This window comes from Muntiacus reevesi, chromosome 13 (genome assembly GCF_963930625.1).
Source record: "Muntiacus reevesi chromosome 13, mMunRee1.1, whole genome shotgun sequence".
Classification (NCBI taxonomy): domain Eukaryota; kingdom Metazoa; phylum Chordata; class Mammalia; order Artiodactyla; family Cervidae; genus Muntiacus; species Muntiacus reevesi.
This window is the reverse complement of record NC_089261.1, coordinates 27,909,393-27,936,819: the sequence shown is the minus strand read 5'-3', so window position 1 is coordinate 27,936,819 and position 27,427 is coordinate 27,909,393. Positions and strand designations below refer to the sequence as shown.

The 27,427-nt window shown below is 59.1% G+C and overlaps 1 protein-coding gene across 3 annotated transcripts; it reads right to left on the bottom strand.

Moving 5' to 3' along the window:
• Positions 1-215: 215 nt before the first annotated feature.
• On the bottom strand, positions 216-23,139 carry ULK1 (unc-51 like autophagy activating kinase 1). Of its 3 annotated transcripts, none has more exons than XM_065904111.1 (28): positions 22,817-23,139; positions 22,383-22,475; positions 22,259-22,300; positions 14,512-14,544; positions 14,172-14,208; positions 13,297-13,470; positions 13,147-13,220; positions 12,736-12,837; positions 11,635-11,693; positions 11,461-11,543; positions 10,966-11,016; positions 10,547-10,635; positions 9,579-9,789; positions 8,852-8,912; positions 8,555-8,644; positions 7,916-8,041; positions 7,351-7,499; positions 7,141-7,227; positions 6,076-6,344; positions 5,212-5,405; positions 4,822-4,931; positions 4,589-4,732; positions 3,968-4,158; positions 3,699-3,871; positions 3,493-3,611; positions 3,006-3,163; positions 2,011-2,146; positions 216-1,926 (listed from the first exon to the last, which is right to left on the bottom strand). In XM_065904111.1, exons 1-28 carry the CDS (start codon positions 22,925-22,927, stop codon positions 1,871-1,873), a joined length of 3,222 nt encoding a protein of 1,073 aa, XP_065760183.1. In that variant the 5' UTR covers positions 22,928-23,139; the 3' UTR covers positions 216-1,870. The 3 variants fall into 3 exon arrangements, with proteins under 3 accessions (XP_065760183.1, XP_065760184.1, XP_065760185.1); XM_065904112.1 differs by having other exon boundaries at positions 7,351-7,481; XM_065904113.1 differs by having other exon boundaries at positions 9,579-9,732.
• Positions 23,140-27,427: the final 4,288 nt, after the last annotated feature.

Below are 27,427 nucleotides of genomic sequence, written 5' to 3'. Positions count from 1 at the left end.
TGGAGCTGGGGCCCCTCCTGCACTGAGGGTGGGGATGGAAATGCTGTGGCTGCTGTTACGGTCCGGCGGCCAGTGAACCCCCAGAAGACTGAGCTCCTCAGCCTTGACTTGAGCCTGATCCCCAAACTCCAGGTGATGCTGCAGGACATGGGGATGGGGGGACCGAGAAAGGAGGTGACAGAACAAGACAGTGACAAACCATCAGTAACAGCAGCTCAACAAATCCAGACGTTTATTTCCTTAAATTGATATTACACAATTTAACATAAAGGTGTATGTGTGTGAGTGGGGGTCACACAAAACGTTTTTTAAGGTAGATCGAGAGGAGAGCTGTGTCATGGAGAACAGGACAGGCTGGCAGCACGCACCCTATGCCCTGGGAGGCTGGCAGCGAACAGAGCTGCGAGTGGCTACTCCCATGGCCCTGGCCTCCCAGTGGCCCTGATTCCAGCTGATCATAAAGCAATAAATAAGAACACATTCTGCGTTGGAGGAGAAACTCAAGTCACTGGTGATGAGACAGAAACAGGTCCCAGGGATGCTTGCTGCTTTTAGGTCCAAGCACAGAGGCAAGATTTCAAGTATCACCAAGAGACAAACACATGAGGGTCTTCGCCTGGGCCTGGGGTGAGACCTCAAAGCTGTGGGTGATGAACTGGGGCCCCCTCTGCATCCTTGTGAACAGGTTTGAGAGGAGTTGGGCAGGGCTGGGCAGATCAAGGAAGGGCACCCTAGGGCCTGGAAGAGGGCTTTTCCGCCAACCCCCGAAATGTGGCCAGGACCTGGGTGTGTGGGGGATGACTTGATGTCAAAACGTACTGTGAAAGCTGGACTGGGAGGCTTTTGCACAAATACGGTCATCACCTGCCACCATCTTCAGGGAGGAAGTGAGGGTGAGGGTAGGGCAGACAGCTAAGCGCAGAGCACATGCGCCCAGCACCATCAGCCCCCGGGTCTCGGCATTGCTGCCGAGGCTGTCCCTGATCTGCTCCCACCCTTTCAAAACAAAACATCAACTCGTATGAGTTTTCTTAAAAAAAGAAAAAGAAGTAAAAGAGCTGCAGAAAATAAGACACGTTTCAGGAAGAAAATGTGAAAGACTGCAACGTCTGTGCTGGATTCTGGAAGCGCGGTGCTTCGTACTGTCCGTCCCTAAAAGAACATTTAAATAAGACGGCTGTCTCCCAAAGAGGGTCCCAGGCGGCGGGCACAGCACACGTGCTCGCGGGGCTGTTTACACACATACATGTGAATACAGGTGTGCACACACGCCTCGTAGTGCAACAGCCAGGACCGAGTGGCAGCCCTGGGTCCAGTCCGCCTGCATAAAGTGCTGGGTGATTCACAAAGCTGGGTGGTAGTCTCAGGGAAGGGCAGCGGAGGGAGCCAGGAGGATACACCTTTTCCCGGGTGGATCCACTGGGCAGGCCTGGCGGCTTTGGCTTGAGTGGGCATCATGGTCTCAGGGCCTCCTGTTTTCAGCATGACGGCCCTGGGGTCTGGGTGGGGTCGGGGGATGCCCATGCATCCCCACCTGCCATCGAGGCAGCCGAGAGAGAAGTTCCGATCGCTGGCTGGGCTAGGAGTTCTGCCCATTAGCCAGGCCAGGGGACTGGCCTGTGCTGAGGTTCTGGGTGGGGCCCTCCACCGCCTTGAAGTCGACGGCCGAGGAGCCCAGGAGATGGAGACGTGGCTTGAGGCCTGGCTCTGGCCGCTGGGTGGGGAGCCGAGGTCCTTTCCCCAGCACCAGTGAGCAGTGTCAAGGCCACAGGCTTGTCTCTTTCAGCTTGGCCAGCACACTGCTCCCCGTCCCAGGGATCTGCAGAGAAGGTCCAGTCCTTTCGGCAGCACAGGCCAGGCCTCCAAGAGGTCAGGCACAGATGCCGGTCAGCAGGGCCGAGAGTCTCCGCTCAATGCACAGTTTGCCTGCAGTGAAGGAGGGAGAGAGGGTACCCAGTGAGCGGGTGCCCGGCTGCCCCCTCCCACTCCCCCAGGACCAGCAGCACTGACACTTCGCGATGTTCTCCACGTCCGCCTGGTCCGTGAGAATCTGCTGCAGCCCCTCCATGAGCAGCAGGGCCTTGTGGTAGCGCTGGACACAGTCCTCCCGGCGGTGGAACATCTCGTCCAGGGCAGCTGACTGCACCTGCCGGGCGAGGGCGGAGGCTGGGTCTGGCTGCCCCCCAACAGGGAGGAGGACCCGGGGCTGCCTGCTTGCAGGCTGGAGGGCATGAGAGACAGGGCAGGGTGGTGCAGGTGCTGTCCAAGTCACGTGAGGCTGAAACAGATGCTTGCTCACCTCGGGCAGTCGGGGTTGCAGGTCAGACCCCAAGGGTGGCTAGCTCTGCCCCCAGGTCAGCACTGCGACCTGGGAGAGGGCTCCCTTGGACCTGATCCCACTCATTATTTTGGACCTGGTCCCAGTCATTATTAGTGCTGGCCAGCGATGGCATTACTTAGCAATGGTCACCCCAGGAGTTTGGGGACGAGAAGGCAGACTTTTCCCAAATGTTTATTCAAACATTGCTTTTACTACAAGGGACTTTTTTTCATAAGTCAGAGATTGCCTTAGAAGCCACTCTTTTTGGAAAGCAATAGAGGCAGAGCACTGAGCAGGGCCCCTCCACGCCCCTAGCTGTCTTCACGCTGTGTCTTCTGAGCTGGACTGCCTGCACAGGTTTCTTCTACTGCAGAAGAAACCAACTCGCCTGTGAAGAGGCTTGAAAACCAGGTCCCCTGTTTTCTTCGTAAGAAAACTGTTTTAGAGAGGAGTGCGGCCAAAGATACACTTGGACTATGGGGCTACACTGTGGGGCTGAAGCTCAGGTGAGCTCTGGGCTCCCAGCTGGGGCTGGAGGGGCCTGTGTATCACTGGTTGGCAGAGCAGACAGCATGGTGGAGCAATGCCCTCTGCAGTCTGGCAGAGCTGTGGCCATCAACCAGCCCTGCCCACTCCTTGGCCCACTCTCCCAGCTCCTCCCCACGCGGGGTCCCGCAGGTCCTACCGTCTGCACTGCATGGCTAAAGATGAGCTTCTCGGCAGTGACGCTCTGGATGCGGTCCAGGAGCCGCTGTTTGTCCAGGAAGAAGCGCTGCAGCCGCAGGCTCAGACTCTGGCAGGACACCACGCTGGTCTTGTACAGCTCATTCAGTTTCCGCACCACTGCAAGAGGGGACCTCGCAGCTCAGACTGACCTCCGGAGTAGGGAGCAACTCACTCCATCCCCGGGGCAGCTTTCTGACCCCACCTCCTATGCATTCTGCCCCAGCAACACACACAGCGCCTTCCCACCCCCAGACACACAGGGTCATGCTTCAGGGCCTTTGCACCTGGCCTTCTACCATCTCCCTGGCTGTTCGCCCACCTGAATGGGGCCTGCACCAGGTAACCTTAGAAAGGCCTCCCGCATCACTGTATCCTCCCTGTCTTCCCCCACGAGCTCAGAGCCTCCTGCCCCGACCCTGCTGGGAGCCCGAGCCATCTGCACTCACCTTGCTTCACGGTGGACGATAGGCAGAGCTTGCCAGCCCGGATCTGGTCGATGGCGGTCTGCAGGCCCGAGGACAGGAGCTCGGCCACCTTCAGGTAGAGCACCAGCTGCTCTGCAAAACTGGAGGGCGGCCCGAATGTGTCAGGGTGCTGGGGGGGCCCACAGCCCAGGCGGCCTCCCCGCTGGGCACCCACTGGGCACACCCACCCCCACTCGCGGCTCAGCAGGCTGATCTGGTCGGCCACCACGCTCTCCTGCAGCTGGTCCTCGGGCCCCCCGGCCGCCTCGCTGGCGCTGCCCTTCAGGGCCGCGATCTCCAGGACGTGCTGGACGAAGATGAGTGTGAAGCGCAGGCTGTGCAGGATCTCCGTGTGCTCTTGCTGGGGAGACGGGGCGGCTGAGCGATGGACCTCGACAGCCCCGTGACCAGCCCTGCCCAGAGATCATGCCGGCCTTGCCCTGGCCCCCGCCCTCACCTCCATCAAGGTCTCCTCGGGGAGGTCGGGGGCCTCGAAGGTCACGGCCCCCTCCAGGTTGGCGGTGACAGGGTCGGCAAAGCTGCAGCAGTGGGGGGCGGGGACCTCGAGGGTGGCCTCGCTGTAGGCCCCGGGCGCCAGGTGGCGGGCGGAGGAGGAGCCGGCCGAGCTGAGGGAGCTGGAGGAGCCCACTGTGGGGAGAGGGCTGGTGAGCAGGGGCCCCCACCACGGCCACCCCTTCCCCATCCATCTTCTGCCACGCTGAGACACCAAGTCTGGTCCCCACCACCTGGCTCCTCTCCCTCCAGGGAGCAGAGCCCACAGTGGCGGCCTCACCACTCCCGGGCCTCCGTCCACTGCAGGTGGGACCCTCAAGTTCAGAGGGTGGGGCTGCAGAGGCCTGTCTGTGTGACCTGTGCCCACCCAGAGGCAGCTCTGAGCCCCGGACCCCTGACCCTACTAGGAGGACCCTCCCAAGGCCTCAGCATGGGGGTAGTGCCCCGGTGCCCAGGGTACCACCCCTGCTCCACGGGTGCCATCAGCCACCGCCCCTCCCGCTTCCTGAAGGAGGGCATGGGCCACGGACTAACTGCAGCTTCGAGGCCACCAGACGGTCCTCACCTGAGAACATGGTGGTGCGGGGGCCCTGGGGTGGCGTGGTCCCGCTGGGGGGCGAGCCCACTGTGAACACTACGGGGGAAGGGCTGCTGGCGCCTCCAGCGCGAGCTCCTGGGTGCAGGTTCCCTCCGAAGCCAGCAGAGGGCGCTGGGGGAGTAAGAAGAGGCGCTCAGGTTCCTCCCACCATGGGCTCCCCCACTTCCCAGAGAGCTGCCCACTGGCCCCCTCCGGCGCACCAATCTCCATGGGCTTCTCCTGCAGGCTGTCCGTGCTGCCTGAGTCGGGAGCCTGCGTCCCAAACGCAGCCTTAAGGAGCAGATCCGTGAGGCGGCCGGTGCTGAGGGACCTGCAGGGTGAAGGGTGGTGGAGAGGTGCCGTGAGCCGCCTCGGGGGTACCAGTCTACCCACTTCCCAGGGCTGGCTCCCCACACCCCCCAGGCAGGGCCTGGGGAACCTCACAGCCTGGTCAGCGTGCCCAGCCCTGCCCATCCCAGGCAGTTACTGTCACCCATTGAACAGATGTGCAAACTGAGGCTCAGAGGGGCGGTGGAGGGAGTGAGGTGCAAACAGCAAGCAGGCCGGGCCTCAGCTCCCCAGGCAGTGTTGGGGGAATCCTCAATACTCACCTTCCGAAGGGGCCCTTGGCGTCCTCGGTGGGCCGCAGGCCGGGGCCCAGCTGCTGCCCCTGGAAGGGCCCCGCCTCGGAGAGGTCGGGCAGCGTCCGGTTCCGTGGCGGCGTCATTACCACACCTTGCCGGGCCAGGAGGGTCAGCAGGTTCTGGGAGCTGGGGGTCTTGGTGAACTCAAACGCGGGCACAGTCTAGGAGGGGCAGGGAAGGTGCTGAGAATGACACGCACGGTGACACTAACATCCTGACATGGTCAGCAGTGCTGGCCTGAATCGGCAAGGCCCCATGCCTCCACAAAGCCCCAGCCCTCACTGACCCAGGGCTTCACAGCAAAGAAATGGGACTTGTGTGTGGCTGACTCCGTCCTGTGCTGGAGCAAAGGCACACATGTAGACATGTACCACACCGGGCACACACGTGTGCATCTATGCCCTCACAGGGACACCATCAGGTGGCTGCAGGTCCTAGCCCCGTTTCACATACAGAAAAACTGAAGCCAGGAATGAGTTAAATCATCTGCCCATGGCAGCAGCTTAGGTTCTCTGGTGCTCTGGACACTGGACCAGGTCAGGACACTTCCCATCAAGGGCCAAGAGATGTTTTGCCTTTGGGGGCCAGTCTTCATCGCGGGACTACACGTGTAAATGGGGAGATTTATGGAGTCAGCCACCAGCTGGTGCAAAAGATCTGGGTGCAGAGGGCAGGCCCGGCTGTGCTGGAGCATGCAGGCCCCACCTCCGGCTTCCGGGGACCCTCATGTCCTGCGGGAATCCCACCAGGGAGAAAGCCCAGTGGCCCAGGCACGTGGGAGAGGTACAGCGTCACTCCCACCCATCCCCTGGAGGTCTGGGGCCCTGTTACCTTGGTGGGGGAGCCCAGGATAGGGGGCAGGGGGTTCCGCTGCAGGAAGTCGGGCAGCTTGGGCGAGCCACGCAGGGGCCGGCAGGATTGAAGTCCGTGGGAGGGCTGGGGGGGGCTGGCCTGCGGGTGGCCAAACGCCACCCCCAGTGGGTCCGTGGGGGGCTTGGGCAGCTTGGGACGGACGACGTGCAGGTCGGACAGGTTGGGGGCGCTGTGCAGGCGGCAGCCCAGTCCAGTGGCGTGGGGAGAGTGCTCGGGCGCAGAGGAGCCTGGGAGGGGACAGGACGGGCCCAGTCACAGCCGTCCATGGACGCCTGGCCCCGCCCAAACCACCAGCCAATCGTGTATGGAGGTCCCCAGCCTGCTCAGGATCCTCTTTACCCTCAGTCACCCGAGCCTTACTGCACCCATGCTCCACTGTGTACCTTAGGAAACAGGCACAGAGACACTGAGACACCTGCCCAAGATCACACAGCATGACAGGAGTGGGGGCTGAATGTGAACCCCAAAGTCAGCCTCCATAACCTGAAGGCTGGAGCTTGTTAAACAATCTTATGGAATTTTCTTTCTCTCTTCAACTCATAAGAACTGATGATTAGGAGGGCTTCCCTGGTGGCTCAATGGTAAAGAATCTACCTGCCGAAGCAGGAGACCTGGGTTTGATCCCCGATCCGGGAAGATCCCACATGCCATGGAGCAACTAAGCCTGTGCACCATCATTAATCAGACTGTGCTCTAGAGCCTAGGAATTGCAATTACTGAGCCTGTGTGCTGCAACTACTGAAGAGCCTGTGCTCTGCAACAAAAGCCACCACAACGAGAAGCCTGCACAACTGCTCGCCACAGCTAGAGAAAAGCCTGCAGAGCACTATAAGACCCAGCATAGCCAAAAATAAAGACATAAAATTATACTTATATAAATCTTAAAAAAAAAAGATAGTTGTGGACAGGAAGATAACTACTGTTCTAAGCAGTAACAGGTCAGCCCGGGGAGGTAAGCCCAGCTCCTCTGCCCCTCCCCAGCCCCACCCTCAAACCCATCAATTAGACTGGGGCTGCACCCACCTGGACGAGGGGACCTGCCACCCCGCATCTCAGATGCTTGAGGGGAGGGTGCCCCGCTCCAGCCTGGCCGCTCAGGGATGGTTCCGACTTGGGGGAAAGAGAAATTGCCAGGGTCAACATGGGATGGAGAGCGAGACCCTCCCCTGCCCCAGGGTGGAGACACCCAGTCCCAGCTCAGAGGCTGGGTCTCCCAGCAGTATACAGGCTCACCCTGGGGAGACGGTGTGTATGGCCGGCCCCCGCCCAGGGACAGCTTCCTGGCCAGGGCGGCTCCGTGCTCAGCGTGGGACGGGGGTGATGGGCTGGCCCGTGCAAAGCCCAAAGGACTGGTGCTGCCTGACCTGCGGATGGCGGAGGACCTGGGGATAAGCAGGTATAAGGTGTGAGGTCCCCAGCCACGCTCGGCAAGGGCCACGAGCATGCCACGTGTCTGTCCCCCTCCATTCAAATAATGGGCCTCGCCAGGAGCCAAAACCAGCTGGGGGTCCCCAGTCCCTGCCAGGGTGACTGCCAACTCAGAGGGGCTTCTGGGAATTAATTTAAAAATGTATCCCTCCCTACTTTCTTTTGGAACTTAACACAAATCACCATCAGTTTTACAAACACAAGCAGCCAACCATACAGCTCAAGTGCCAGAACGTCCACGAAGCAGGTGGCGGCACTGATAGTTACACAGTGCTCAGCCTGCTGACCGCACTCAAGGGATGGCCCTGCACCACCCAAGTGGGGCTCCTGCCACAGACGAGCCTGGCCGGTGGGGGGCCCCGGCACTCACCGCGCTGTCTGGTACTGGGTGGGTGACTGCAGGTTCTGCTCAATGCGCTGGTAGTTCTGTATCTGCGTGGGGACTGGGATGGGGACAGAGGCCCCACACCTGCTGCTGCAGAACGTGCCAGTCCGGCTGTGGTGGGGGACAGAGTAAGGGTCACTGCAGGCCGGGCACTGGGCTGAGCTGCAGGCCCAATATCCTGGGGCAGAGGCCACTCCAGCCACCTGCTTCCCTGTCTCTGCACACGGCCACTACTGCTTCCAGTGGGTACCGGGGACTATCTGTTGGCACTCCCTCCCTGCTCCTCTGCAGGCAGGTGGCTTCTGGTTGGGACCAGCCAGTAGGAAAGGGACAGAGGACAGTGAGTGAGATGCTCCTGTGGGTTCTGGGCATCCCTGCCCCCTAGCCCTACAAGCTCAGGGAGCGGGGCTGATGACACTGGTCTCTGGCAGTTTCTACAGCCCCCGTGGGCCCCAGCCCCCACCTTGCATCCTTCCCACCACAAAACCTCCCTTCCGCTGGACCACCCATGAGGGGCCTGGCAGCCTGCCCAGCCTCTGGACATGACTGCTTCCTGCACGGCCCGCCTTGGCGCTGGCGTGCTGTGACGCCAAGGGGAGCCCAGGTGGCCCCTGCCCCACTTACCCTGAGGGGCTAAGGGAGCTGCCGCAGGGCGGCGAAGGAGACGGGGTCCGGCCACGGCTGTCCAGGCCTGTGGAGGCTGCCAGCGAGCTCCTGGGGACAGAGCAATAGGCAGTCCCCACACTCAGGACAAACGGGCACACAGGCTCTGGCGTCACCCTCGGGACTCCATCCTGCACTGGGCACAGCAGACCTGGCCCTGCCCAAACTCTGACCCGGAGGGTTGAAAGAGAACCTGAGAGCAGGCATTGCCCTCCCCCCAAAACAGGGTCAAGGGGCACGGGGCTGGGGGATGCTTACCCACTGCACATCAGGCTGTCCGGTGGCGGCTTGGCACCTGCTGCCTCAGCCACCAGGTCACCTGTGGACAGGAGATGGGTCAGGCTGGACCCGCACCTCCTCCTGGGGTGGTGGGGGCCATGCGGGGCCCAGTGCTCTCCTGTCCCTGCTTTGGCACTCACACTGCCTGTCTGGACTCAGGAGACCCTGGTACCTCCCCTGCCCACCAGCCTTGAGCCATGACCTCAGGCTGGGTGTCCGCACCTCCCAATCTGGGTCTGACTCCTCCTCCTGGATCTTCAGGTTCCCACCTTCCCTCCTGCTGCCCTCCTTGTGCTGCCCTCGGCTGGGTACCGAGCCCCTCCTCTGCATCAGAGCCAAGCTGACAGGCTCAGGGTGGCCCGCTGGACACCAGGGCTGGCTCCCACCCAGCCCCATCTCAGCAGTCTTGGTGACCAGGGCCAGTGAGAGATGTGCCAGCATCTAGGGTCTGGAGAGGAACCGAGGACCCCAGGACAGGGCTTTGGAAGGGTTGCAGGGCAGAGGCTACAACTCAGATACAGATGGGCAGGTGCTCTGGACGCTCTGGACACTTCGGGGCGCAGGGCCTGTTCGTGGCCAAAGGCAGGACTCAACTCTGACTCGATGACCAAACTCATCTGGGGTGGGAGCTTCCGAGTCCCTTCTTAGGGGTGTGTCTGGCACGTCTGGAATGAGCCCCCTGCCCACCCCGTGGGGGGCCCCTCACCTGGAAATTGGGCCGGGACCATGACAAAGTCGTCGGTGTCGCAGGATGAGTCCTTGCTGCTGCCGCCGGAGTCCCGGGAGCCCTGCAGGAAGCCAGCGGCCTCGGCCGGGGAGGTCAGAGTCTTCTGGAGCTCCTGCTGCATCTCCCCCAAGGACTGGGGGTCAGAGGGGAGCCCGGTGAGACTCAGGCCCAGGGCCTGGGGGAAGCGGGGCTGCTGGGGAAGAGGCCAGGGCTCTATGTGATCTTCTCCCCACTGGGTCACACCTGCCCTGCGACTTCCCCACAAGGACAATCATCTCACCCCCAGGGTGAGGAGGCGCTTCACTCCCACAAGCTCCAGAGAGACCCGCTTTCAGGCGACCCTCCACTTCTCCCTCCGTCCTGTGAAGGGTCGTACAGCCTGGCGCACTGGGACGTGTACAAGCCCTGCGCCACGCTCAGCAGACGGGGCATCAGAGAGGTGTTCTCTCCGCCACCAGTCCAGCCCTGATCCCTGCCTAGCAGGACGGACGGATGGACAGGTGGAGGTTCAAGTCCCAGTGCCCCCAACCCTGCGCACAACCTCGGCAGACCTCTCCCCAGCCCTGTGCTGGGAACGTGGGCTGTAGGAATTGGGTCCCAGAACACAGGGACCCCTGCACACAATCCTGCCCGGGGCCCCTGTCCGTGTCCGCCCATGCACAATAAGGTTCAGAGCTAATGCAGCCCTGAACCCACTGATGGTCATCAGGTCAGCCTCCGGGACATGAGTGGGGAGGAGGCCCTGAAAGGGGACTTCACCCACTTCTACCCACTCCACAGCCACAAGCAGAATGTGCAAGTCTGGTGTTATCTGACCAGACAGCACTGCAGAAGTAAATGTGGGGGTTGGGGTAGGACAGAAGCCCCGACAGGGTTCCTGCAGCCGTCTATATGCCCCAAAGCCGAGGGGAGAGGAGCCCGTAGCCCCGACCCCACGCGTGACTCACCGGCGGGGAGGCCAGGTGTGAGGTGGAGCTGCTGCTGGAGCTGCTGCCAGACCCCGAGCTCGGGTACGAGGGCACGGGCACGGGCGGGGCTGGGGGAGGGTGTGGGCCAGCGCACGTCAGCACAGGATGCTCCGCGGGCCCTGCACGCTCCCACCCCGCCCATGCCGAGGACAGAAGCTGGCCGGGGCCCCACCCCATCCCCAGAGGAAGGCAGGCAGAGGACCCGTGCGAGGCCCCTGCCCCCACCTCCCCAATCCCGCTGCACCAAGTCAGCTGAGCTCGAACCTCAGGGGCCCCTGGGGACTACAAGCTGGAGCAGTACTGGGGAGCTGGTACCCCCCAACCTCCTGGGGTGGGGCTGGAAGAAGCCCATGGGGAGAAGGGAGGCACGGGCATCCTAGGACCCTCAGGGAACTCACACTTCTTCACAGCAGCACTGGCATCAAGAAAGGGGTGATGGAAAAACTCATCTGCAGGAGAAAGGTTGGGCCAGGGCTCAGGAGGGTCCGACACCAGGGCTCCCAGGGTGAAGGCTGGGCCCCCACCATCCCTTCCTGTGGGCCTGAGCTCCAGCAGGCTCTGGCCCCTGTCCTGGCTGCCTCACGCCAGGCGCAGAGGGAGACAGAGCCCCAGCTGGCAGCTCTTGAACACATCTGGCACCCCCAGTGTGGCCCAGGCCCGGCTCCACCCACCCTTCCGACAGTTCCCAGCAACGCTGCCTGTTGCACAAGTGGGGGTTTTTCTATCTGCGCAGCTGGGAAAGGAGCTGTGGGAACGGGGAAACCCACTCACTTGTGGTCACAGGGGCCCTGGAAGCTGGGGGTGCAGGATGAGGGGTGCAGGGCCAAGAGCTAGAAGGGCCCGTCCCCCAGGCCTATCAGAAGGAGTAGGGGGGCCGGGCGGCTGGCACTCACCGAAGTCCATGCGGTCTTTGTGGTTGCGCTGAAGCAGAGCCAGGAGCAGCTGTCTCAGTGGGGCCGAGGTCTCCCGGGGGATGCTGGGGGCACAGAACACAGCGTTGACAGGGCAGTCTGGTCGAGGCAGAGAGGAAGCGGGCGGGGGTCTGCCGCCAGGGGAGGGGCACTCACGTGGGGACCAGCGTCTTGTTCTTCTCGTAGAAGAGGCGGAGGTCCTGGGGACTGCTGGCCTGGAAAGCAGGGACAGGGGGCGAGGTGTGAGTGCCCGCGCCACATGGCCACTGCCCACTCTGAGCCTCTGACCCTGAAAAGGTCCGTGGTCCAGCACTGCTAGCCTGTCTGTCTGAACACTGAGGGCCCTCACATGCATCCAAGGAAGGGGCGTCCCTTCTCCCCACTCAGTCTGTGGAATTGCGGGGACCCGCACAAAGGCGGAGGCCGAGGGCACCCAGAGAAGGTTGCTGGGCCTTCCACCCACCTGCTGGGGATGACTTCTGGGTAACTGCTGTAACTGGTTGTTTGCTTCTTGAAATTGAAGAGTAGCCCATGCGCCAGCTCCAGAAGAGGGCCCCAGAGTAAGTTCGCTCCCCAAGAGGGCCCTGCCTCCCTTGATAACACACGGCTGGCACATGCGTGTTCATTAATCATTCACTGAGCCCTGCGATGTGCCAGGCACTGTTCCAGGCACGAGGGTACAACATTCCCAAGGCCGGCATGCCAGCCAGGGACAGCCCTGTGCTTGCCCACACGGGGAAAACAGTAGGCAGGGGGAGGGAGCGGGGGCGGAGGCTAGCCTAGGTCACTGGGCACAGAGGCTCTGGGGCAAGCTGGTGGCAAAGGAGAGCTGCCAGGTCAGGCCGTGGGGTCACTGCAGGATGCGTGTCCCTGTGGGGTGGGCTCAGAGGCATGCGCCTCTGGGGTCCAGCACAGGACAGGCCACTGCCTTCCAAATGTAGGGTACACCCCAGAGCTTGGGGTCCTGGTATCAACGTCCTGGCTCACTCCGGCACTGGAATGGGTGGGAGGGAGGCCATGACACTTGGTTCAGACATACACATGGACACACACAGGAGTGTCCCAGAGCCAGTGGAGACTCCAGCCTTGGCTCTAAGCAGGACAGGGCACTGAAGTGATTGCACAGTGGGAAGCTGGGTGACCACGTCATGCAAGTGGAGGGGAGGCTGTAGGACTGTAATGATCCACGACTATGGCAGGCTGCAGAGACGAGCATGCCCACACCTGCACCGGAGCCCTCCGTCCTGGGCCCCTCACCTGGAACGGCGCCTTCCCTGTCAGGCACTGGTACACGATGGTGCCGATGCTCCACAGGTCTGCCTTCCCGTCATAGTGCTGGGACATGATGACCTCTGGGGCCTGCGGGGTGTACAAGTTTGTGTGGTGAGCATGGACACTGAACTGTGCTGACCAAAGTCTGCCTCTAGCCAGGCGTCAGCCAATCAGAACACATACCAGCCAGGTGCCACCCAGTCAGAACAGACACCAGCCAAGTGTCAAACGCCATAGACATGGCAGGGAACAAATGGTACATCCATGTCGCCTGCCATCCAAGGTGAGACCACAGGATGGGGCTCAGCTCTGGACACGGGAGGGAATCCCACTCCCGTGTGGCTGGAGGCCCCCTTTGACAGGACAAGGCAGCAGGGGCTGGGGGTATCCACCTACCATGTACATGGGGGAGCCACAAAGTGTGGCTGCCATCATGTTGCTCTGCAGGTACCGGGCGAAACCGAAGTCGGCTGCAGGCAAGGAGAGATGTGTGAGGAGCGTGGCTGAGGCCCCTGGGCCCCCCGGGCCCCAGCCACCCCGCCTCACCAATCTTGACCCGGATGTTGTTGGGGTTGGCGCGGCGCCCGCCAGGGTTGGAAAGCAGGATGTTCTGGGGCTTCAGGTCCCGGTGGATGATGCCCTTGCTGTGGAGGAGCCGCATGGCACCCGCAATCTGCTGCAGGAAGAGCCGGATGGTGTCCTCGCTTAGTGTTCGCATGGCTGCAGGGAGACAGGGTTCAGGTGGATGCGGCTCACCCGGGCACCCAGAGTGAGGGGCCTCCTCCAGTTCCCCTGCAGTCTCTGAACCCATCCTTCACACCACCTGACCCTGAGCTGCTCCAGGGTCCCCTCCCCACCTGCCAGCTCCATGGTGTTGCCCAGCGCACCCTGCCCCTTCTCAGGTTAGGGCCACTTCTCAGCAGCTTCCTCCACCTACTGCTCAAGGTAAACACCATGGCCAGCAGCTTCTTGACAAGCCCCAGGTCCAGCTTCAACCAGTGAAGGGCTGATCCAACAGGTGAGAGAGTAGCTCCCCACTTTTGCCAGGACCCTGGGGAGGCCCGCCCCCTGTGTATAGCCAGGGATCTCTGGAGTCCAGAGCGCTCAGGACAGGCCTGTATCCTGCGGAGTCGCCAACCAGCGGCCACAAGGACACCCCGCAGGGCACCAAACCCCAGCAGACTGAATGGAGCCCAGCTCAAGAGTGACCCTTCCAGACCAAGTCCGCCCTGCAAGGCCATCCCTCATGGTTTTGACATAGCATGTAACCCTAACAGGGCTTCAGTCCCCATTCCATCCTTCCCAGCAGGCGCCGCCACCATTAGGCCTGAGAGCTCGTTCACGTCAGGCCACCTCTCAAACTGGGTCAGGGTGAGCCTGAACGTGCATGGGTGTTCATGCAGCCATGGGTGTCCACTCACTGTGCAGGTAGTCGGCCAGATCCCCGCCGTTACAGTACTGCAAAAGACCAGCCACATGTCTTGGTCAGCTGCCAGGGAGACCCTGCAGCCCAGCCCAGGTCTCCCCATCACCCAACCCCAGGACACCTGCTCCCTTGGCACTTGGGACAGACGTGCCTTGCAACTCTCAAGGAGGTCAACAGGGACGCTCACCACCCCTTCAGCCCCTGCTGTGGCCGCTGGGCTGCTGCCTTGATAAGCCCACAGACACGAGGACAACTTCTAACCCCCTGATGACAAGGGGCCTGCGAACCAGGAGGGCCCAGTCTCCCAGTCCTCACAGCTGGCCGCCAGGACTCACCTCCATGACCAGGTAGACGGAATTGGCCATTTCCTGCAGGACACAGAAAAGGCAGTGAGAGGTGGCGGGGAGCATGCCCAGTCCCCCAGTCTGGCAACCATCTGGGAAGCCTGGCTTAGCCCCAGTGTGACCTGGGCGCCCGGCCTCTGCAGCTGCCCTCAACACACCGCCTGGGCTCAGGCAGTGGCTCCAGAGGTCACGCCAGGGCTCAGCCAGTTGGTTAGTGACCAGGACATAAGGACATCTGAGGGCCAAGTGAGCCTGAGTGACAGGAGGAGCAGCCATTCATATCACTCTGTTTGTCTAGGCTGGGAAAGGGGCTGAGGTCCCAGGAGAGATGTCAGGGCTGGAGTGACAACCCCACCTTCCAGGGAGAGCTCCCAGCAACCCCAGAACTCCAATAGGGTCAGGGTCAGCTCCAGCCCTGAGGTCCTGACCAGACTTCCCGTCCTATTGAGTGGCGAGTTGTGGCCGAGTAGACCCACCTAGTGGGGGATCCAGGCCTGCAAAAATGACACAACTGGGGTACGAGGGCTTTGTCTCTTGGGCCAAGGCAACCTCTCCTGCCTTCAGACTCAAAGATGCCAAAAGGATTACAGGTCAATGCTGCCAGCCCACTGCTGGCCAGGAGCACCAGGCCAGCTTCCAGCTTAGCCCTTGGCCACCCATGGCCTCGAAGAGACACCAGCATCCTTAGCTTGGTCCACAGCTGCAGAAATGAGGGGCCCGTTGCCTGGGCTAGTACGGAACCCCCACCAGTATCCCTACGGGAGGTGCCCTTGAGATCCCAGGTCACTGATGAGGAAACAGGCTGCAGAAGCCAAGTCAACCAGGCAGGTGTGAACCTGACCTCTCTGCTTTCCTGCAGACCATCCCCTCCAATCTTCTCCAGGTGGGGTTTTCCCTAACTGTGGGGGCTCTGCCAGTCAGGACAAGGTCCCCAAGCCCCTTCAGCACCAGTACATTGCAGGGTCTTAGAAACCAGGAAGAGCCCCGCCCCCGTACCTGCCGCCCCCCCCCCCCCCCCCCAATCACCAAGTCCTCATTCCCTCCCAGCACGTTACTCCCAGGAACTCCAACTTCTAACCCACACCACCCCCATGCAAGAGGGCAAGTGTGTGAGCTGGCCCTGTAGCTCTCAAGGCAAGGTTCTCCCAAGGGGAAGATGGCTGCAAGGAGGGACATTTCTCAGTGATCTCTGGGGGAGGGCACAGAAGGCCCAGATAGACTTGACCCCTCAGCAGCGGGCCACCGCCTTCCACCCCTACTCAGGTCCCAGACATGTCCCCGTTCCACCCAGCAGGACGGAGGACCCGGGCTCAGATCCACACCAATAGGGACATAAAGCCACGAGTGACACCCCCTGAGTAAATGTCAGTGCCTTGTAATAAGACAACCCCTCCACTCCGCCTCCAGTGCTCTACCAACAGAGGATCTGTGGGTCTGGAGTGGAGATACCCCAGGGAGCAGGGATGAGGTCAACACGGAAACCTCTTGGTGCTGGCTGGGCCCGGATCAAGCCCATTTCCACACGTCCCCACCCCGCCTCCCCAGGCTGGTTACTCTCTGTGTCCCAGCAGGCATGCAAGAAGCCTCCAAAGTGCCCAGCTGGGGCTCCTCCAGGAGGGGGGCAGGCTCTGTCCACAGAAGTCCACAGGGGCCCTGCCCCTCCCCCCAGGAGTAAGAGCGTGGGAGCTGCCTGCAGGCCCCGCCCTCCCAGGCCAGCTGTGGGCAGAGATAACTCAGGGTAGGGGCGGGAGGGAGTCCCAAGAGGTCACATGGGGACTGGTTGGGGGGCCCAGGCCAGGGGGGAAGACACACAGGGAGACGGGGGACAGAGAGAGGGAGATCACGACAGAGGAAGGCACATGGAGGCTCAGGAGCAGAGTTGGAGGCTCCCAGCAGAGGACCCAGCAGAGGGCGGAGGGAGGTGCCAGAGATAAGGACCCAGAAATAACCCCGGAGATCGGAACACCCACTCCCTGTGACACCCAGGCCACCTGCTCCCTCACCTGCTGTCACCCTGACCACGGCCACCTCTGTGGACGTGCTGAGCAGGCTCCCAAACTCACTCACCAGGGAGCACCCTTGTCTCCAGTGGCCCAGAGGCTCGGCCCCTCACCTGGGCCACGCAGTCAAAGGGGCAGCAGAGTGGGTACTCAGGGCCCCTGCTCCCCAGAAAATCCCCCAACTCACCCACCGAGCCAGGGACTGATTGACAAGGACAGGAGACAGATGCAGCATCCATGCCCACGGGGTGTTTGTCCCCAGAGAGTCACCCAGGCCTGGCAAGAACGATGCCACCACCATGCCTGCTTGGGGATGAGGGGCCGCCAGCTGGGAGATGCACTCCACACCGCCCGTCATCCCCCAAATCTGGGTGCACCCACACCTCACGATCACCTCCTCACCAGGATGTCCCTGTGGCTTCAGGGACAACATGCTTTTGCACCTGGGAATCCACGGAAGCCCCATTCCCACCATACCTACTCCAGCCGGGGAGCTTCCAAATGCAGGCCAAACACAATCCCTCCCGAGGTGCCAGCCCACAGGGCCCGCTGCCCTGCGGCTCCTAGGCCTGGGGCCCGCCCCATACCCCGCAGGTCCTACTGGGCACAGAGGGTCAGGGTTGCAGGGTGGAGGGAGTCACACCCACCAAACCTCACCACGTGGGATTCAAGCCTAGCGTCAGAGGGCCCCTTAGGCCAGGGCCTGTCTCCCTGCCAGTGGCATCAGCTTGTAAGGCACTAAACCAGCCGGCTGGCACAAGCCTCGGCCATTCCCTGAGGAGGTTAGGAAATGTGCCCAAGGTCCTGCCACTCCTCATGCCAACCCCAGGCCAGGTCCAACGACAAACAGTCCCAACGACAGGGCTTGCAGGGCCCCCAGTGGAACACTTTCCCAAGGAGGCTGCGTGCCCAGGCCCTCCTTCCACCTGGGGCCTCGCCGGGTGACCCCCACCACCCACCCATCCCTGAAGAGTATGACTCTCTGGGCCCCCTGGGGGAAGAGAGGTCAGTGCGGCCTCAAGGGCACAGCTGGTCAGCCCCTGGCAGGCTGCTGCCCACCCGGAGCCTGAAGACGTTCTGCCTCGGCCTGCCTCCTCATAAGCTAAATTTGGTCTTCACAAACTCCCCCAGGGAGTGGGGACCAAGTGGGCTCCAGAGGGCAGGCCTCCTCCTTAGAGGTCAGTCCAGACTCAGTCTAGACTCCTGACTGCCTCCTGGGGCTGCAGGGATCGCCAGAGCGAGAGAAGGTAGGCGGATGAGCATGACCAGCCATATTCTTGTCCTCAGGGGTCTGTCACGTCATTAACACAAGAATACCCACACTACTGAGGCGCTGGCCCCCAGGCCCCCGGGTCCTGCAGGGAGCATACGGGGCCACCACCTCTATCACACCAGTCAGCCCAGCGCAACCTGAGGACTGGGCAGGTCCCCGTGATGTCCTCCTATTGGAGGGCAGAGAGGTGCTGCAATTCTGCTTCTCACACAAGTGGCGAGGGAGGGGAAGTGCTGGGTACCGGAGCCCCGACCTGTGCGCCTGAGGTGAACGGGCAAGGCCCTCAAAGCGGGATGACACGAACCCTCTCGGTCTCTCAGCGGTGTGCCCACAGGCCCTGGGGACGGGGTTGGCCTGGGTGTCAGGGCCAGGTGTCCTGGGCAGGCTGGCACGGGCGCCCAGGCACGTAGGAGGCTGCCCCGCCACAGGGTGCTAAGGTGCTTTGCTTAATAGGATCCGAGCTCCCGGGCTGGGCCGAGCCCACTCTGTCTGGTGATCCTGGGCTGGGCCTGGTGGGCAGGTGGGTGGGCGGGCACTGACCTAGTTACCTCCTGGGCAGTGGGCTGTCTTGGCTCCCAACAAGGTGGCAAAAGCCACAGCCAGCGCCAGAACCCGGCCGCCCACAGGAGCAAGGCTGCTCCCTGCCCCCAGGCTGGGCTCTCCTGGACAGCGCCCAGACAGGAAGGGATGCCCGGCCCCACCCTGAGGAGGAAGGCCCACCCTCCGTCCGCAGGGAGCCTCCTTCAGCTTCCATTGTGTGCCTGTGGCTCCCGGGAGGGGGGAAGGGGAGGCCGGCTGCTCTCTCCAGCCCTCTTCTTCCCGCATGCCGGGCCTGCCCCTGGTTCGGGAAAAGCAGGGACACTTCCAGAACGGAAAACACGGAATCGACACCGTTCTCCCTGGGACAGCCAAGTCCACCCACTACTGAGCCGGGGCTCTGAAAAAAGCAAGGCCAAGGGCTGGCACTGTCCTCAAAGTTCCAACAGGGAGGCAGACCACCTCCCCTCCCACCCCCACCCCTGACGAGGTGTCCACCAGCCCAAAGTCACAAGAAGCTGGCTCTGTCGGCCAGGCTGGCAAGAGTGAGTCATCCAGCTGTGGGAACCAGCCAGACGGCGTGCCGGCCTCAGGAAGGCCCTCCTCCCGGGGCACGTTGGGCAGGGCTGGTCCCCAGATTCCGAGGATGGTTGCTCTTCCCAGAAAGAGCACATTTGAACCTCACACAGCAGGCTAAGGTAAGACCGAGGGCCCAACCTCCACCCCTCAAGGAAAGGCCAGGACTCCAGGTGCCTCCCCACAAGTCTGCAGGCCTCAGGACAGAGCACCATCCCCATCCCCCACCCCACCCCCCATCCCCCATCCCAGCCAAGTGCCTACCTAACACCCACCCACATCAGCCTGGCCTGACAACAGTCACTATTCCATATGGCCCCAAAACAAAAACCACCTCAACAGACGAGAGGCAACCTGAGGGGGAATATTTGTAAACTATCACAGAAGGGCTTTCCTTAATACATAAAGAGTTCCTACAAATCAATGATATTTATATAGCTCTTACTAAGTATCAAGTACAGGTCTAAGCAGGCTTCCCAGGTAGTACTGGTGGTAAAGAACCCGCCTGCCAGCATAGGAGACACAAGAGACTCGGGTTCGATCCCTGAGTTGCTAAGATCCCAAGGAGGAGGGCATGACAACCCACTCCAGTATTCTTGCCTGGAAAATCCCATGACAGAGGAGCCTGGCAGCCTACAGTCCACAGGGTTGCAAAGAGTTGGACACAACTGGAAGCGACTTAGCATGCACAGGTCTAAGCACTTGATATATATATAGACTCAAGTTGTCATCACAACCACCCTACGACACAGGTGTACTGTTAAAATCTCCAATTTTCTGGGAAACAGAAGCACCAGGAGGCTGAGTAATTTGCCCAAGGTCACACAGGTAAGCAAATGGGGGAGCTGGGCCCAGAAAGGCAGTATGGCACAGGGCCCATGCCATTCACCACCATGCTGTCCAGCTTTGGGAATCACAAGACCTACTGGAATACATCCCTGGGCAGGAGGCATTCCTAGTGTTCATGCGCACAAGGAGAGATGCTGAGCCTCACTCAAAAGTGAGAAACAAAACCATACAAGATGCCATCCTCCACCACTCAGAGAGGCCAAGATGAAACTCTGATAACAGATCTCCTGGCAAGGATGTGGGGAGACAGGCCCTCTCGCAGGCAGCACTGCTGTTTCCACAGTCCATCCTCAATGGACCACAATCTGGCAACTATTCCCAACTAAAATACGCATCCTCTTACTTCTAGGAATCCACCCTGCACATACACATGGCAAAGGTGAATCAAGGAGAGTCACCACCACACTGCTGACATGTCAGAATCCCAGAATAACCCCATGTTCCATCAGCGGCAGATTGGTGAGGTCAACTGTGGAATATGGGCCCATGAACGCCCCACAGCTGCAAATAACACCTACAGTCACAATCATTAACAACACTAAGACACACAGGGCTTACTAGCACACCAGTTTCAACTAAACAACTCCAGACTCTGTTTTACAGAGAAAGAGATGGAGGCACAGAGAAATTAAGATACTTGTCCAAGGGCACACAGCTAGTTTAAGTGGCAGAACCAGGACTGGAACTAGGTCACCTAGCTTCAGAGCCTGGGCTCTGAATCTTGCAGAAGGAATGGGGGATAATTTTCCTGGGAGGAGAGGGGGTGTCATTTCTCACCTCAGGACTGAGACAGTTAATGTGGAGTGACACAGACTTTCTCCAAGACACACACTTAAGCAAAAATACCACAGTAGAACAGTGGATGGTGTGGCAGCAAAAAGGTGCGTGAGGATGTGTCTTGACCCCAGTGATGTGCCTCCCACTCTGGGGGAGATGGGGCTCATTGGGACAGGGGTGGTAGAGTCACCTTTTTCCACACCCCTTTTGTACTGCTTCTTCATTTTTGTTTTTTAACTCAAAGCATTAATTGTTTTTTAAAGCCATGACTTCCCGGGTCCCATGGAGGTCTCAATGGAGAAGGTAATGGCAACCCACTCCAGTATTCTTGCCTGGGAAATCCCAAGGACATAGGAACCTGGCGGGCTACGGTCGACATGATCACAAAAGTCGTATATGACTTAGCAACTAAACAAAGAATGTCTCAGACTGGTGTCTAAGGACTTGGGGAGCCACCTTACACTCCGAAGGCTGACAGCACAGAGCCCCAGGTGAGGAGCCTGGAAAGGAGAGGCTGGCTGGCCCCTAAGCACTTCCTCCGCACAGGGGAAGCCACAGCATTGCCAGCCCTGGAGGAAGTGGCACTGCCCACAACCAGGTGTGTGGCCGAGCCAGGATGGGAAGAAGGGAGAGACGTGTGTATATGTGTGTCTGTGGAGCGGGGGTGGGTAGGGAAGAGTGGGAGAGGAAAAAGAGGAGGAGGAGACAGGTGGCCGCCCTCTTAGCCCCAGGACACAGCTTCCAGGCACTCGCTCTCGCTGTCACATTGGACGTGGGCCCTCCCCAAGTCACCTCATGTCATGCCACAGCACCCAAGGCCACAGCCCAGCTCTGAAGAGGGAGGGAGAGGACAGGGCAGGAGGGAGGAGGCCACCAAAACACAGTCGGGCTGGGAGCTTCCCCTCAGCCAGGGGCTGGTCCCGTGGCCTCAGTAAACAGGTTTCAAAACCATTAGTCAGCACTTTGGCCCTCAGATTTGCTGCCTCAGGTTCCTCGGTCCCAAACTGGGTCTCCAGGGTCTCAGACCCGGGCCAAGGCTGGGCCCCACCGCCAGGCCCACAGGCCAGGGGCACTGGGGGAAGCTGGCCTCGGCTTTCTGGGCCAGCTAGGCCTGGGGTGGCCTCATCAGCTGGGTGCCTGCCTCCCTCCTGCCTCCGGCCTGGGTGGCTGGCCCCAGCTGCCAGCAAGAAGGAATCTCCCTTGGCTCCTCCCCTCCCCCAGTCTGACGCAGGGAGACACTGGCCAATGCCAGGCCACTGGAGTAATGTCAACAAACAATCGGGCGGCCCAGACAGGTGGTCCAGGCCGGGAGGATAGCCCTAGGCCTGGGCTGGGGACAGGACTCACCTTCGGGACCACTGGGTCAGACACTTCCAGAGGGCCTCACAGTAGCCAGACCTCCCTCGGTGGAAAAGTGCTGGTGCCCGTGGCAGTTCAGGGGCCAGGGAGGGTGGGAGCTCTCCTAACATGCCCAGAGGAAGCTCAGACCCAACAACTTGGCTGAAGGTGGGGTTTCCAAGGTCCCATCAGGCCTCCAACACCCATCCACATGGGGGTGCCCAGCTCCTTTCTCCAACACGAGATGCTGGCCCAGAACAATCTACTCCTGACAGGGTCTCCAGCAGTTAGCTGGCCTGGGAACGGGAGTCACCAGGGCCCGAGGCTGCGCTGGGGCCAGCCTGGGGGGAGCACACCCCCCCACCACAACCACAGCCCCAAGCCTTACCTGAAAGTCGTACAAAGCCACGATGTTTTCATGTTTCAATTCCTAGGACAGAAAGCCAAGTTTCCGGTGAGTGAGGTGGACTCACCCACCACCCTCGCCCCTCTGGCTTCTGGTGTCGGCTCACCTTGAGGATCTTTATTTCCTTCCCTAGGAGAGTCTGAGATTTGGCGAGATTCTTCTTATTAATGCACTTGACCGCGACCTCCAGGTCGTGTTTCTGAAAACCAACCGAGGGTGTCCCTCAAAGGCCGAGAACCTGGCAACCCCTTGAAGGCCTTGCCCAAGCCAGGTAAGCACCTGGTAGGTCCCTGGAGATGACCGGTCGGGAGTCTATGAGAGGGATACGGTCCCCGGGCTGTAGGGTGGAGATGAGGGAACGCCTGGCTATGTACATGTGGGGTCCCCGGCGGAATGAGGGGGGTCTCTGGGATGTGGAGGTGGGGACGGGGGGGTGCCCGGCGGTAGGGATAAGGGGGTCCCTGGAGCTGAAGGTGGGGGAACCCCCGGGGCGGGGGGCCGCCCTCTCCAGGGCTCTGCCCGGGCTCGTCTGACCCTCACCTCGCGGTGGCGCCCCTTGAAGACCACGGCGAAAGCGCCGTGCCCAATCAGGTCCTTGCGCGAGAACTCGAACTTGCCCACGGCCTCCAGGCCGCCGCGGCCGGGCTCCATGGCGCGGGCCGGGCCAGGCAGGCCGGGGCTCAGGCGACGGCACACACCGGGGGCGGTAGGCAGGGGGCGCACCCCATCGGGCAGCCCGGAATGCGCACGCGACTCGACTCCAACCCGGTCTTGAACCGGGATGAGACCCTAGCTTTGGATCCGACTCGGGCTCCGGCGGGCAAACAAAAGAGCCGCTGCCGCCGGGGCCCGGAGCCTGAGACGCCCGCGCAAGCGCATTGAGCGCCGGGTGGGGCGGAGCCTGGGGGGCGGGTCTATCCAGGAAGGGGCGGGGACTGGTGTGTGTCTGGCCTGGGAGGGGCGGGACCTGGCCGGCGGCCGCGCTTAGTAGGTGGTGGAGCCGGTTGTGGGGCGGGGCCATGGTGGGCGTGTCCTGTTAGGGGCGGGACCTATCGAATGGTTAGGCGGGGACAGTAACAGGCCCTCCCCTTTGGGAATGGCATGGGAGCTACAAGCTTGGGCATAGGCCAAGATTGGTCCTCCAGCCAGTTCTCCTCCAGCAGCCTTGCACTACGTCCTTTGTCTGTACACTCGAGCGGTGCACATTTGCCATAGTCGCCATTAATACCTGGGACGTGTTCTGCGTACCCCAGGGCTGGGGACTGGATAGAATAAATTCTTCGAAAAACAACTACTGCATTGCAGGTTAAACATTTAAAATTGTGCTCAATAGTTACAAACTTTTCCCCCAAACTGCACCGAACTGAAGAAATAGCCCAGAAGTCCTAAAGGTTAGGTCAATCCTGGTGCATTTTTTCTACAGAATAATACACAGCAGATTCTTAAAGGCAGAGGTGGTCAGATAAAAAGTGCTCCAGGACTTTCTAAGGTGGTTCAGTGGTTAAGACTCTACCCTTTCACTACAGGGGTTTAAATCCCTGCTTGGGGAAGATTCCACATGCCGTGGATCTTGGCCAAAAAAAAAGTGCTCCAAAGTATATAATTCAATGAAAGCAAGATTTCAAACAATGAACTGGTCACTGTCATTTTAGAAAGTCACTGGAGAAAGAGATGTGTATACAATACCTACAAATGTATACATATATTCGTATACATATATAGAGGGCTTTCCAGGTGGGACAATGGTAAAGTATCCGCCTGCCAATGCAGGAGACGAAAGAGATGCAAGTTCCATCCCTTGGTTGGGAGATCCCCTGGAAATGGCTACCTGCTCCAATATTTTTGCCTGGAAAACTCCTTGGTCAGAGGAGCCTGACGGGCTATACTCCATGGGGTTGCAAAGAGTCAGACATGAAAGCGACTGAGCACATACAGGTATAGGGTACTTAGTACTATATGTACGTATATACAGTACATTGTATAATTTATAACAGCTAACTATTGCTTACCATTTGCCAGGCTATTGTCTTTTTATATATTAATATATTTTTCTTCACAGTGATTCCATGAGGTACTTACTATTAAATCCCTGTTTTATAGATGAGAACATTGAAGGCCCAGAGAGGTTAGGTAGCAGGCTCAAAAGTCACATAGCCGACAAGAGTCTGGATTCTCACAGGAGAAACTGTTAACAGCAGTTGCTTTGGGAAGAGTAAGTCCTTTTCACCTTACTCCTTGAGTACTAGTGTGAATTGCTCTTATCACCTTCAAGTATTGCTTTTGGAAATGCAGAATCTTCAACAATCTTTGTTGCCACTCCCAATCTTCAGTAATAGCCCTGGATGGTTGCATCAGCCATCAGAATGCAGTTCTGAGGGGCAGGCTCCCAGGCCACTCAGGGAGGAACCCCACTCCAAGCCTCAGGACATGCGGGCTCTCTACCCTGAACTGGGGTCAGAGGCCATCAGAGCGGGACTGGACAATGGGTTATCTTTGTTTTCCAAGGACCAGATATTGCAGTGCCACGTGGTCAGCCATAGCCTGCCTTACCTCCTCATCTGTCCCCCCACTTCATTCATTGACTATTTAATGCCAGGAGTTGCCACAGGACAAAAAGAGAGAATCCCCTCCTTCAAGACCTTCCTTTTTAAAATTATATAATTTTATTTATTTATTTTATTTTTGGTTATGCTGGGTCTTTGTTGCTTCATGTGGCTTTTTCTCTAGTCGTGGCGAGCAGGGGCTTTTCTGTAGTTGCGGTGGGTGTGCCGGCTTCCCATTGCAGTGGCTTCTCCTGTTGCAGAGCATGGGCTCTAGGTGCTCAGGCTTCAGCGGCTGCGGTGCATGGGCTCAGTAGTTGTGGCTCCTGGGCTCTGAAGTACAGGCTCAATAGCTGCGGCGCATAGGTTTAGTTGCTCCGTGGCATGTGGGATCGTCCCAGACCAAGGATGGAACCCATGTCACCTGCATTGGCAGGTGGATTCGTTACCACTGAGCCACCAGGGACGCCCAAGACCTTGCTGTTCAGTGACTGGGGTTGGGAAACAAGATGAGCAATGACTGCGGAAAGAGTTGTAAAATTTCAGCCCAGGAAAGTGAAGAGAATGAGCAGGGCAGACAAGAGGGGCTAAGATTGCTAGAAAGAGTCCAGCCCACCCTGGGAAGGAGATCTATACTCTTAACTTGTGAATTGATGGGGTAGAAGTTAGGAGGGGGCAGATGAGATGAAATATGCATCTGGAAAAGTTTTCTAGGCCCTCGAGGGAGGAAAGGCGAGGAGGCTAGGTGTGCTTGATCCCCATGGCCTTGGGTCCTGCAGTGGCTCAGGCTGCCGCCCTCCTCTGTGGGACATGACCACCATGGTCTGTGCCAAGTCCATCCTCATTATTCAGATTCCATATTTGCAGATTTGCCTAACTTTTTAAAAATAACTTTCAAATCCATACTTATATGCTTTCACGAGCAAAACGTTTGCGTCTCCTGAGGCCCTCATGCCCTCCTGAGAGTGAGGGAGAGGACTGCCTTGTGTCGGCAGCTCTCACATTGCAAACAGGTGTTCTGTGAGCTACTTAGGGCCACACTCTTTGAATCTTTGTGCTTTTTCTTGGTGATTTCACTGTTTAAAATGAAATAATATTAATGAATCAACAGCCTGTATCAAATAAGAACAAAAACACACATAAAGACAACATGATGGATTGAACAGTTGGCAAAAATGTGATTGGAGGGTGGCAGGAACCTAACTCTATATTTTTCCTGGAGCAGATTTTGAATCTTGTTAATCCTGTGTTGGTGGCAGCGTCTTAGAGCATAGGTACTGTTGACTGAAAAAAATGCACAACCTAAAATTTGAGAGTTATGCTTTATTTGAAGGACAAAACTGAGGACTTAAGCCTAGGACATGGTATCTCAGATAACTCTGAGAGGGGACCACTCCAAAGAGGCAAAGGGGGACCCAGGATACATAGACTTACAACAAAGACCAAGTAGTTGGAATATCAAGAAATTACTCTTCATTAAGGAAAACCAGATATCTCAACTTAAGGACTTTAGCACTTTTCTGTGTATGGGAAGACGCAAAGTCTGAGCTCATTGAAATCATTCCTTTCATGTACACTCCAGCAATCTGGGGCCGGTATCCTGTGCATTTCAGTCCAAGTTGCCTCAGAGTGCCCCATCTGGGCAGCTGTAATGTGATGGCTTGATGGCTGCAATACCCTTTGTTTACTGAAGGATGTGGCAGGTGACAGTTTTCATTCCCAGTACCTTGAACCGTGAGAATCAACTATCCTTGCTATACTCAGGATAGTATATGAGTTATAGGAGGTAACTCATGCCCACATCAACCCTTTGGAGGTAGACTCCTATGATCTGTGGAAGTGGTGCCTCTCCACTGTAAGCCCTTGCTCCTCATCCTTCTAGGTCTCCAAACCTCCAAAAGTGAAACTCGCTCCATCATGCCCAGCTCTTTGTGACCCCGTGGACTGTAGCCCATCAGGCTCCTCTGTCCATGGAATTCTCCAGGCAAGAATATTGGAGCGGGTAGCCACACTGGTGACCCACTCCAGTACTCTTTCCTGGAAAATCCCATGGACGGAGGAGCCTGGTAGGCTGCTGTCTGTGGAGTTGCTAAGAGTCGGACGTGACTGAGTGACTTCACTTTTCACTTTCATGCATTGGAGAAGGCAATGGCAGCCCACTCCAGTGTTCTTGCCTGGAGAATCCCAGGGATGGGGGAGCCTGGTGGGCTGCCGTCTATGGGGTTGCACAGAGTCGGACATGACTGATCTGATGCAACTTAGCAGTAGCAGCTGCCATTCCTTTCTCCAGGGGAATCTTCCTGACCCAGGGATCAAACCTGGGTCTCCTGCATTGCAGGCAGATTCTTCACCATCTAAGCCACCAGGAAAGCCTCCCAAACTTCTGAAGGCAAGGATTAAATCCTGTTCATCTCTGACCTCCAGTGGTCAGCTCAGTGCCCAACAATCAGTAAAGAAACTTGCTGAAAGAATGAAGACCACCTCCTACTTGCTTACTCAATACGCAAAACATACCACCTTCCATAGAGGTGCCACCTGCCCACCCAGACAGGACTCTAGTACGGCTGCCACCTTCTATGAAAGGAATAGTGAACAGGTGTTATTTCGAAGG